This window comes from Dermacentor albipictus, chromosome 4 (genome assembly GCF_038994185.2).
Source record: "Dermacentor albipictus isolate Rhodes 1998 colony chromosome 4, USDA_Dalb.pri_finalv2, whole genome shotgun sequence".
Lineage (NCBI taxonomy): Eukaryota > Metazoa > Arthropoda > Arachnida > Ixodida > Ixodidae > Dermacentor > Dermacentor albipictus.
In genome coordinates, this window is record NC_091824.1 from 19,960,399 (window position 1) to 19,971,328 (window position 10,930).

Sequence of the window (10,930 nt, forward strand, 5' to 3'; positions counted from 1 at the left end):
GCAGAAGACTAGGTGGGGTGATGAAATTAGGAAATTTGCAGGCGCAAGTTGGAATTGTTTGGCACTGGACAGGGGTAGTTGAAGTTCGTAGGAAGAGGCCATCGTCCTGCAGTGGACATAAATATGATAATGTTGATGATGATGTTTTGTTCTTCAGTACAGACAGAAAGTCTTAATGTTTTTTTACAAGTTTAGTAAAATTCAAACTTAATTTTATCTTTCAAAATAGGTTTGACACAACCCGGGCCTGCATTTTGTAACATTTAATTTCACTCATACATCACACTGAGCGGCCAATCTAGTGCATATCAGAATACTGAAGGCTGCAAGATATCTTGTAGGCACATTGAAAGTGTACCCATAGCACATGGCTGAACCCTCACTGTGTCAAACCTTTGACCCTTCATTGTCGGCAGCATCTAGTAGTCAGAAGAATGATAAATGTATTGCATTTTTGCATGATGATGCCTCACATGTTTATCTATCAAACATGATTTTGCTATGTTGCAATGTACTTTTTCTCTTTTCTAATTTGTAACTTGGGCACCATGTCCTTCTGTGCAGATCAGTACTTTGTGTTACCCAGCTAGTCCAGATAGATATGCGCTGAAATTTAATGAATGCACAGATTTACCACTCTTTCATTTTCCCAGCCACGCTTTATTTATGTGCCCATCTCAAGGTGCTGAATGTTTGTGTTGATGGCCTGAGTTACACATTTTGTCTTGCCGCAGTGTGGAACCAAGAGACTTCACGGAGGTTCCGATTTGTATGGATTAATGCAACGACATTTGAACCTTATGTACTGGAATCCAGCTTGGAGCCCCTCAAGAGCTCTGCCTCCAACGCTCTCAGTTCGCTGAAGCATGTCTTTTGCAGTTTGACTCCAAATGCACGCAAGATATTCCTCCTCATTGCACGACATCAGCTTGACAATGCAGAGTCACCATTGTATGCAGGTACGTTAACATATCTAACATAACATAGCTGGACATGTATTGAGTGTTGCATAAATTGGGAGCTCCAGGTATACATGGCTTCCAGCTAAACTGCTGGTCGATTTCCACTCAAATCTCGCGCAACATTTCGCAGTGGGTTCGATTTAATGTCACATTCTTGAGCATTACTTGCCTGTTTCATTTGCAATAAAGTTGGGTGCTTGTCAGTCATCTACAACGCCGCCGCTCTGAAGATGTTGATTTCGCACAGTGGTGGTGCCATTTGTCACTACCGTGGTGAAATGCACCTTTCACTGTAATGGTGACAGATGGCACTTATCGGGTATTTCTATGAATACTTAAAGCGATATTTAAAAAGCACCATTTTGAAATAAAAGGATGGCTCCTTCGGAGTGGTGGGACCACGGGTTGGCAGGTGGTACAAGTCCTTTGGTTGCTAACTAACAAAAATATAATAATGAACTTTTAAATGTGTAATTTCAGTGGGTTCATCGTAAACACAAATTGAAGTGAGCTCTGCATACAAGCCATATCAACTTATGGGTCTGGAAAAGTTCAATTATCCGTGGAACAGGCACAATGAAATTCAGAGCTATCAGAGTGCGCAAAACCAAAACTGGCAGGATGTAGTGCACGTGCCTTGAGGCATGCTGGCTGCCCACTGCTGGTTCATGTAGGCAGAACGTCCCTTCGAAGGGCACGAGGTTATGCGCACTTTGATAGCCAAATTTTTTAGTGCCACAGTTCCGTGGGTAATCGCATTTTTCAATATCCAAAAGTTCATGTGGCTTGTCAGCAGAGCACGCTTCAATCTTCTAATTACGATGAGCCTGCAGCAATTAGAAGTTTAAGATTATTGCATTATTGTTAATTATAAACAAATTACCTCATACCACCCACCGCCCCTGTTCACTTACTCGTGCTGCATCTTCAAAGGAACCATCCTTTTATTTCAAATTGGCTATTTTTAAATATCGCTTGAATGTCTGCATAGAAACACCTGGTGTGCTCTGACGCAGAAAATTGGCATACCAACAACATGTGGTCACCATTTTTCTGAGTGGCACTGTCACAGATGGCATGCATAACAAAGTTATGTGTGGAAAATCATTAGAAGGTATTAACCCCTTTTGTGCCACGCTTAACAGCACTGTATTATATACTGTGCGATACTCATTCTCAAAAGACAAGCTTAGTACATTGAGGATACCAGTGTCATCTTCATTCGAAGAGCAGTACACTTCTTCTTTGTAATAGCTCGATTCATCGCTGGAGTCAGCTTTTCTTTTTTGCGAAGAACCCAACGAAGCCCAAGCTGCCAGTAGCGCCATTCTTAAGGACCCCGATTGCCAAACCAATTTGTTTTACATTCTTCCCCAGAAAAAAAGATATCTTCCCTGCTTACGCTCTTCCAGAGATTGTGTGCTGCCATTTACCAAAAGCGTGTCAAAGCACTTAGATCAAGTCATTTCGTCCATGGCAATACTAGTAAATGAAAAGTACCGCTGACAAGCATAACTCGTCTTTGGCCCTTCTTACCAGAAACGCATGGATGAACCCAGCTTGTCCAAGGTGCCGAAAGGGTTGATAAACTGGCATACCAGTGACACCTGCTCACAAGACATTCCCGGCTGCTGCAGGGTGCATGCTGCACCAACCTGTGCTTCCTGCAGCCATCCGCAGCAGTTTCTCGTTTCCTTGCAATGCATGTTGCATCATGTGACGACACCTTTGCCAGAACTGTAGCCACTGGATGGCGCTTGCTTGTAGGCATAGCGTTGTCAATGTCATGCATGCAGCAGATTGCGTCTGTCAGCAGCGGATGTGATTTCTGCGATCCTGACGTGCTGTAGCCGTAAAAATGCTGGTCACTAAATTTTTATTTACCTTCAGTTATGAAGGTGAAGACCTCGCTCGGTGCAATGATTAGTGTCGGGGCACGGAATGAAGGTTGGTGCCATTGTTCCCGAGTGAAGCAGCACCAGTTGTTTTGCTGTAAAACTGCTTATTGATCTGGTGGCCACTTCAGGCAGATAACAGGCAGGCCTGGTTTTGCCCTGTCCCATTTGATGCCTTGCCCCAGCGAGAAGTGGTACGGCAATTTATGACCTACTGTTTACTGGGGTTAGTTGGCCTTCTTTGTTTTGTTACAAGACCTACACATGATCACTTATACTAACATAGTCTATGAACACTGATTGGATCAGTCTTGTTGCTAGTTTGAATGAGTGTGTCCTTACCTAAGACCAGAGTCTAATTCAGTGACATCTATGGTGTCTGTATTTGCTAATCATTATTAGCCATGCAAGAAAAAACAAGAGCACAATGTCTAGTTACATCAATATTTTAAATGCATTGTGGTCTAATTTGGGCATACTATTATTGGTATGTTGTATCCAAACCCAATTAACTCCTTGTTTTCAGGTGAAGGCACATTGCCATGTTTGTGACTGCCACTTGCTTTAAAGGTAGGCTTTCAATGGGTATCTGACAGCTACTGTGCATTTCACAGGAATGTCTTTTCACGACTGCTATCACCGCTGCCGGGAGGCTTTCCTCGTCAACAGTGACCTCACACTTCGAGCGCAGCTGAGGGAGTTCCTCGACCACATGTTGTTGAAAGTCAAGAAGGTATTCCCTTTCTACTCTTTATTTTATTTATTTAATGCAAAAAAGAGGAAGAATGAAAATGTCCAAAAATATCATAGATGTTGTGGTGAGGGTTTTTATTTGTGGAAATATATATTAGCCGCTTCAGACATTAATAGTGTGGGTTACCAACGCAAGATTAAGTACACATTCAAAATGAATATGTAATACTAGTAGTACACACACATGCAAACTACAGGTACAACTGACTGCAATAGATTTGGAGCACAGAATTCAACAAATTAAAATGTACTTGGTTTCCCGTTTGAGCCTTGAACTTAGGTGAGTGATGTGGCAGTTGAACCAGAATATAATGAACCCCAGTTAAATGAAGTTTATGATAAAACAAACTCTTTCCATTTCCTAAGTTTGTTTTGGGAAAACCTATGCATTCTTTATTGCAATTTAGCGAAGTCCCACATCTTCAATTTAATATAGTCCACATGCATCATATTGTGTCAGTTTGGACATTTGAAGGATCGCTTTTGCAACAATGAAAGAATTCACCATTTCGAACTACTACTTTTTTTTTTTTTCTGCCAGATGCTGCTAGCAAGTGGTGGTTTTCAGGCTGCGGGGATCTTCACTTTGCATATTGCTACACATTTTTAAACAATTATAAACAAACACTATGCCTAAACTTGACAGGCTATGATGACGATACTTGATACATGCATGACACTATCTGACGACGGCTGCTAACATTGGGCATAGTGATCTCCACTGCATTTACCAGCACTTCTGATCTTGCAATTATTGCTTGAGTTTCTTGAAGGATTTATTTCACAAGAGCTTGCTGACAAAGTACCGTGCACCAGTACTGTGCTAGAAACTTACAATCTTGCTGCCGAAGTGTGGGACCTTCATTATAAAGAAATTTGCAACTTAAAGGGAAGCTGAAACGGTTTTCAATTTCCATGAATTGCTGGGATTGGGAAGAACAGACCTAATAATTTACGGTTCAGAAATTTTTCTCTTCGTTTTGTTAATATAGGGGCGGAAATCGCTTTCTAAATCACCCCCGCGGACACGCCCCCATCGCTTCCCGGAGCGCCGGGTGAGGTGGTCGCCAGAGGAGAAAACCGGCGAGAGTGACGTCACGCGCGGGGACCGAGCTGCCGGACCGGCGTGCTGGCATGCGCTGGCATGCCTCTTTCCGTCCTGCGCTTTACTGAACGACGCTACAAGAGATTTGCCGCCGCCGCCGCTCATGTTTGTTTTCTTTTGCGATTTTCATAAACTGTTCTTTCGAAATCAACTGTGCTGTGCTCGGACCATTTCCGCGATAGCCGGATAGCCTTACGACAAATGCGAAAACCCGTTGTTGCTAGCGTTGCTATACTCCGTTTCATACATCAGGTGCAACGCTGTGGAGGCTTGAGATACTTCTTGCAGTGGCTGCGTTCGCACTTAGAAAAAGTTCGGTGTTTCGTGACTCGATTTTAAAAAAAAAATTTCATATATAAGCTCAGTTCTGAATGAAAAAAAAAAAGAATTTACCCATAGAAACAATCCATGTACTTATACGGCTGCTAACACGTTCTTCTGAATCAATTTTCTTTTCGGCATTCTTTAATTGCAGCCCGTCGCGGCAGCTTCACGTGCATGCTCGCGTGAGCAAACGCCGCTGGCACGCTGCGAAGCATAGACGGAAATGCGCGCAGTAAAATTTTGGTGACTGGACTTCGTGCGTAGCTTCCACAGCGTTGCACCTGAGGTATGAAATGGAGTATAGGCTTTCCTAGTGACATTCGACGTACGGTTGCAGTTATCGTGTTTACCACACGGCAGTGCTAAAAGTGCTTAATATCTTTATGTCAACACTAGCATGGAGCACGCATACCGATTCTTGATCGAGCCATAATCGCAAAGTCGTCGAACCATATTCTGAATATTGCACATATAATCCCCCTGGCCATCTCGATCTGGATGTGTATGATAAGCAACTTCCATGACTGTACCTCGCAGCACTGCATGTGCGCGCTTTGAAACGCGACACTTATGTTCGCGATCGTGTATCAACACTCAGAAAACCACGGGACTTTAGACAAGCAGCGGCAAGGTGCTTGACATTGCGGAATTGCACCCGTGTTTACAATCTAATGAGAAGTTAGTGCTTCGGCTTTCTTCCAGCAGCAAGTTCCCAGTGACACTTTAGCGCATTTTTTCTCCCGTCATTGGAACGTGCAGCTGCATGAAAAAAAAAAAAAACATACGTACCAGCTAAGATTTTCAACGCGCGAGAAGGTGCACACATCGCTCTCGCTTTTGGCACACTCAACATCGTCGTTGCCGCTGTTGCCGCCATCGTTTTCCGTATCGGCTGTCGGTTCGAACATGTACGGTGAAAATACAAGCTGTCCGAGACAGCGAGAACGTTCCATAATGCTTACAACTCAGCTATGAAGCCAGAACAGCGTGCTATTGCTCTGAAACGGCGGCGCCGACCGGCGACTGCCGCGAATGACGTCACAGCGGCACCGACCAATCACGGGCAACAGTGGCGTTCACGCGGTACCCTGAGGCGCTGGTGCGCGTTTTCATGAAAAAACAACCGCTTGCGCTTGTTTCCGCCCTTTTTGAACCAGATATTCGTGTTCAGGGGACTCAAAACTGTAGAATGCCGCAGAGAACTCATTTTTTTCTAAAAGTGTTTCAGCTTCCTTTTAACAAAGTATTTCCCTGCAATTATGACTTTATATTGATGCTCGACTGCTATACAAAATGTAGACTAAAGGCACACTCTTAATAGGAAGTGCTCTGTCATTGTTGTAAACACGGGGTACTTGTTACAGCTTGCACTGAAATATTTGGATGAACGCTTCAACTTGAGCAGCATCCAAGGTGATGCTAGATAGCTTCTGGAGCACTGACTGTTCGGCTAGTTGGTCTTGCATTATAGTTATGGTAGTTTAGTGCTAATTAATTCATGGACACAAAAGAACAAAGTGGACAAGGACAGGCACTACTAGCAACTGCTTATTCTCGTGCCACCCACCAATATTTGTAAAATTTGCTGCACATACGCACTTTGTTCTTTTGTGTCTGTGTATTAATTTGTACTAAACTTCCATAATTATAATGCTGGTTAGTATACAGGATGCAGACAGTTGCTTGCTAGCTGTCCAACTGATCGCTTTGTGAATGAACTGAATGCCAGGGAGTGTTTCGTATTCCAAGAAAGAGGCTGGTTCACATAAAAGCGAAGCACCTGCAACTGTGCCAGTAAAGGTTGAAGATTGGGTGAGTTGTTGTCGTTGCATCTTCAATGTCTTCACAGGACACACATACTTAAGAGTGAAAGGGACAAACGGCGCTCTTTCACTCTTTCTGTCCCTTTTGCTAAGCATGTATGCACTGTGAACACATTGATCCTGTGCCAGTACATTTGTATGAGGCAAAATATTTCTCGCAACGTGATTAATGGGTGCAGGAGAGACTGCTAATGCGTTATGAAGCACCCGGCAATGCATCACAGAAAACAAAGGGATACTGCGATGCCATCGCACATGCACTTAGTCCGACAGATGCTAAAACACATGAATACACATGCACACAAGGAGTTCACATTAGCACACACATTTATGTCAGAATGCTGAGGACTGTTATCAAGCCTTCGGTGGCTGTGCATTTTTCAGTGAGTCGATACTCCCACCCACACATGGCCTGCATGATCAATGAGTGGCTGGCTGACAACTTCTGTGGTGGTACGGTAAAACCTCGTTAATGTGTACCTTGTGGGAACACATCACAACTATGCACTAGACGGTAGCACAAACTAACAAGCAAATATAAATTTGTATCTCTCTACCTGCGCTGTCGCTGACGGAGGCAGGAACGAGACACTGCAGTATGTGTTACTTAAGCAAGATGGCTCTGTGTGTGCGCCAAGCACAGAATAAATGTAGTAGAAACGTACTTTGCTACGCATTCAACTGGGAGTTCTGTAATTTACATGCTCATAATTAAAAAAAATTAAATTTGAAGTATGCACTGAAAGAAAATAATTTGTTCATGGAAGGGAAAAAAATGTCGTCCATCAGACTAGGACAAAGCTACAAAGGAAACCCCTAAGGGTATATCAGAAAAAAAAAGAAAAATAATCTTTGCAGTTGAAGAAACATTTGTCCTGCTCCCGATGTCTGGACTAGGACGAATTACATTTTGAGTATGTTTTAAGGGGGAAATACCAGCAAGGTTTTACTGTATCATCCCCAACTTGCGGCCCCCAAGCTCCCCAGGTTTGAGTTTGCTAGACTGCTTTCTGTGCAATGCCACTCAAAGGAGAACAGCCAGACAGCTGCACAGTACTAGACTCCATGAAAGCTGCCACTCTGAAAGCAAGCAATGGCCAATGCCAATCAGGAGCAAATGATTGAACCTGGAGCTGTTTTCAAGGTTGCATTGAGGCTCAGTCGGCTATCTGTGAGTGGGTCATCACTGCTTGCAGTGTGCACTCTTATCAGGTAGCCACTAGCCTGACTCAAATACAGCCTGCACCATGTCAAGATTGTGCAAAAAAGATTCGCAGGATGCACTTATGAAAACAGTAAACCTAAGAGTCATGTTTCAAACCTTGCATCGGATACTTGCCATTGGGCTTTTTCATCTTCATGTCCACCTTTGTTCCATACCAGGGCCATGATGGCACGGAAAACTTGTTGATCCCCATCGAGGCTGGAGCCCTGACGCTATTTCTCGACCAGCAAGAAGAGGATAGCATGTTCTAAGTGGAGGCGCCGAAGAGCACATCTGGAGCACATTTTCATGTGTTGCTGCCACAACCCTTCTGTATTGTACATACTAGTTTTTTAAGTTAAGTTCTTTATAGTGCTGTGATTTACTGTATTTACATTGAAGGCCAATAAACCCTATTTTTATTAGATGGGGCACTTTGTTACTCTTTCTAAACAGGCTCTGGAGCAACTAATTTGAACCTTCCCAGCATATAAAAGAAATTGCAAGGACAACAATGAAAAAGTGGCACCTGCAAAAGAATGTTACTTGATTATGAGGTCTGAAAGTATTACGAAAAATAAATTTTGGCATTTTAGGCAGGGAGATTTGGAGCCACTTTTCAGTCTCGTAATGACATTTCACTCTACAGCAAATTAGAGCATTGCATGGTGGATGTGCACAGGAAGTCAGCGTGTCAAAGCATTTCAAGGAGGCAAACTTAAATTTTGAGTGCTGGCATACAGTTTGCAAAGGTGGAGAATGCTGACTTGGACTGATTGGTACGGGGTTGTCGTCTCTTAGGGGAAGAACACACGAGCGCAAGGCCGCACTCTGTGGCATACCACATGCGGCCGCCAGGAGAACTTGTTGCGCAGGTGCGTTGAGAGCCAAAGGTGGCACCTGTGGCGTGTCGTCTGGTACCTACCATGCTGTCATGCCTGATACTGGCGCCGTAGCTTTGCTTGCATCACGGTTCACCAACACCTGTCTTTCGTGTCAACTTTCATAAAGCAGCAAGTGTTTTATGGCACACAGCACAGCAAACTGCTTGAAGTGGTAAACAAGTAATCCGAGAATAAGGTTTTTATAGAGAGAGAGAGAGAGAAACTTTATTTCACAATGACTCTTGGTCAGCGTCGTGGCTTTATAGCGTTGTTAGTATTTGTTTCCATACTTGACAGCATGCTGTATGCAAGACTGATGTGTCTCTGTGCTACTTCTCTCGACTGACCTAACGAACTCGTAAAAATAGCACTGCTCAGTCCAACCTTTCTATCAGTGACACTACGTGCTGAATGGGAAAGAGCAATGCAGTCGGCAAAAATTTTTCTGAGGCTAGTGAGTGACACATGTAGTGCATGTTAATGTGTACTTGTATTTTCATGTTACGTTGTTTTGCCGCTGAGCACAACTTAGCCATCCATTCATTAGTACAGGGCAGTTGCATTGTTATGGCAGGGAAGTAATGCACATTTACAGTTTGTGATTTTCCAATAAAGGGATTGGCCAAGCAGGTAGAGTATACTAAGCCAAGGAAGACAGCAGGAGAGACCGAGCATGCAAGGAAAAGGAGCGACGAAAAGACTGTACAAGTTCACACTGAAATATGTGCATCAGCTCCTCCGACTTTTGATGTCTTATAAACACAACGAAACAAAGAAATTCCAAGAAGTCCCTTATAAATGCACAAAACGTAAAAAAGCAGGTGATCTGCGAGCACTTCTTTTCTCCTTTAAGCAGTTTGTTTTGCGATGGGTGACCACAGCCAGTGCTTTATGTATGGTGATAAAATTTTCATCGGGCATGCTGTGATGTAAGGAAATTTACAAAGCCATGAAGCGAGGTTTCAAGGCCACCGCCATAGTAGTAGGCACTCCGGCCTGCCTTTGGCTTTCAGCATGCATATGCAAGAAATTAATCCAATGGCCACATCTGCCACTCCAAGGAGTGCGGCGATGTGCTTGCGTGTTTTTCCCAGGAGTTGACGACCCTGCACAGTGACAGAGTTGGTGTACTGCTTATTAAATTTTATTTTATTTTATTGAATATGTGACCCTATATAGGCATTGTTTTAGTGCACAGGAACAAGACAAGAAAACGCAACCACCGTGGAACATGAGCTGATCAGCATTTCCAAGCTTTATGTACCTTTGCAATGGCACAAGTTTCAAAGCATAAGGTCAAAATAGTTGAAAACATGTCTGCTGTTCTCATTCCTTGTGCCTGTGCTCTGAATCCACAATGCATCCTGGTTGGTGCATGTTGTAACTAAATACAGAAATTCCACAGATAAAGTGCTGGCTGTTAAAGGGACCCTAAAGGCAAATATTGAGTCAAGCTAAAGTGATAGATTATTGCTTGAGAATCTCTAAGGCGTCAATATTATTGCAAACCAGGCCTTAATAATTGAGAAACTGAGGTAACTGTACGACATGATTAGAGACTCCCCCGGGATATTCAAGCACTTGCCCGATGACGAAAGCACTCCTCAGTTAAATTCTGTCACTGATACTCAACTACTCATTGCAAAAAACATAATTATATTGTTTTATGAGACGAAATAAAATGCTACTTATCCAGTTCTATTTCATTTTTAAAAAAGGAACTAGATAATTGAAATTACCCTTGACAATGACGTGAGTGGTCAAAAGGTTTCCTTTTCGCTTGGCTCTGTGCGGCCCACGTTTTCGTGTTTCAGCAGTTTCGTTATCGCGCAGTGCTGCGCTGGTTTTTCTGACTCGCAAAACCCGCACTAACTGCAAGTAGCGGAGAATTCAACTTCCATGTCGACGTTTGCCCGAACAGTCTATGCTACTTGATCAAAAAGCAGCTGCAGCGGCGAAGCCACTGCTCTGTCTTGGCTC

At 43.4% G+C, this 10,930-nt stretch overlaps 1 protein-coding gene across 2 annotated transcripts in view; it reads left to right on the plus strand.

Annotated features, from left to right (window-relative positions):
- Positions 1 to 8,493, plus strand: part of Orc2 (origin recognition complex subunit 2) — a 57,704-nt gene extending 49,211 nt beyond the window's left edge. For both annotated transcript variants that reach the window (XM_065448115.2, XM_065448114.2), the window contains 3 exons: positions 735 to 959; positions 3,472 to 3,590; positions 8,246 to 8,493. In XM_065448115.2, coding sequence (XP_065304187.2) covers positions 735 to 959; positions 3,472 to 3,590; positions 8,246 to 8,338 — 437 coding nt within the window. In that variant the 3' untranslated portion in view covers positions 8,339 to 8,493. The remainder of the gene's footprint in view (positions 1 to 734; positions 960 to 3,471; positions 3,591 to 8,245) is intronic.
- Positions 8,494 to 10,930: the final 2,437 nt, after the last annotated feature.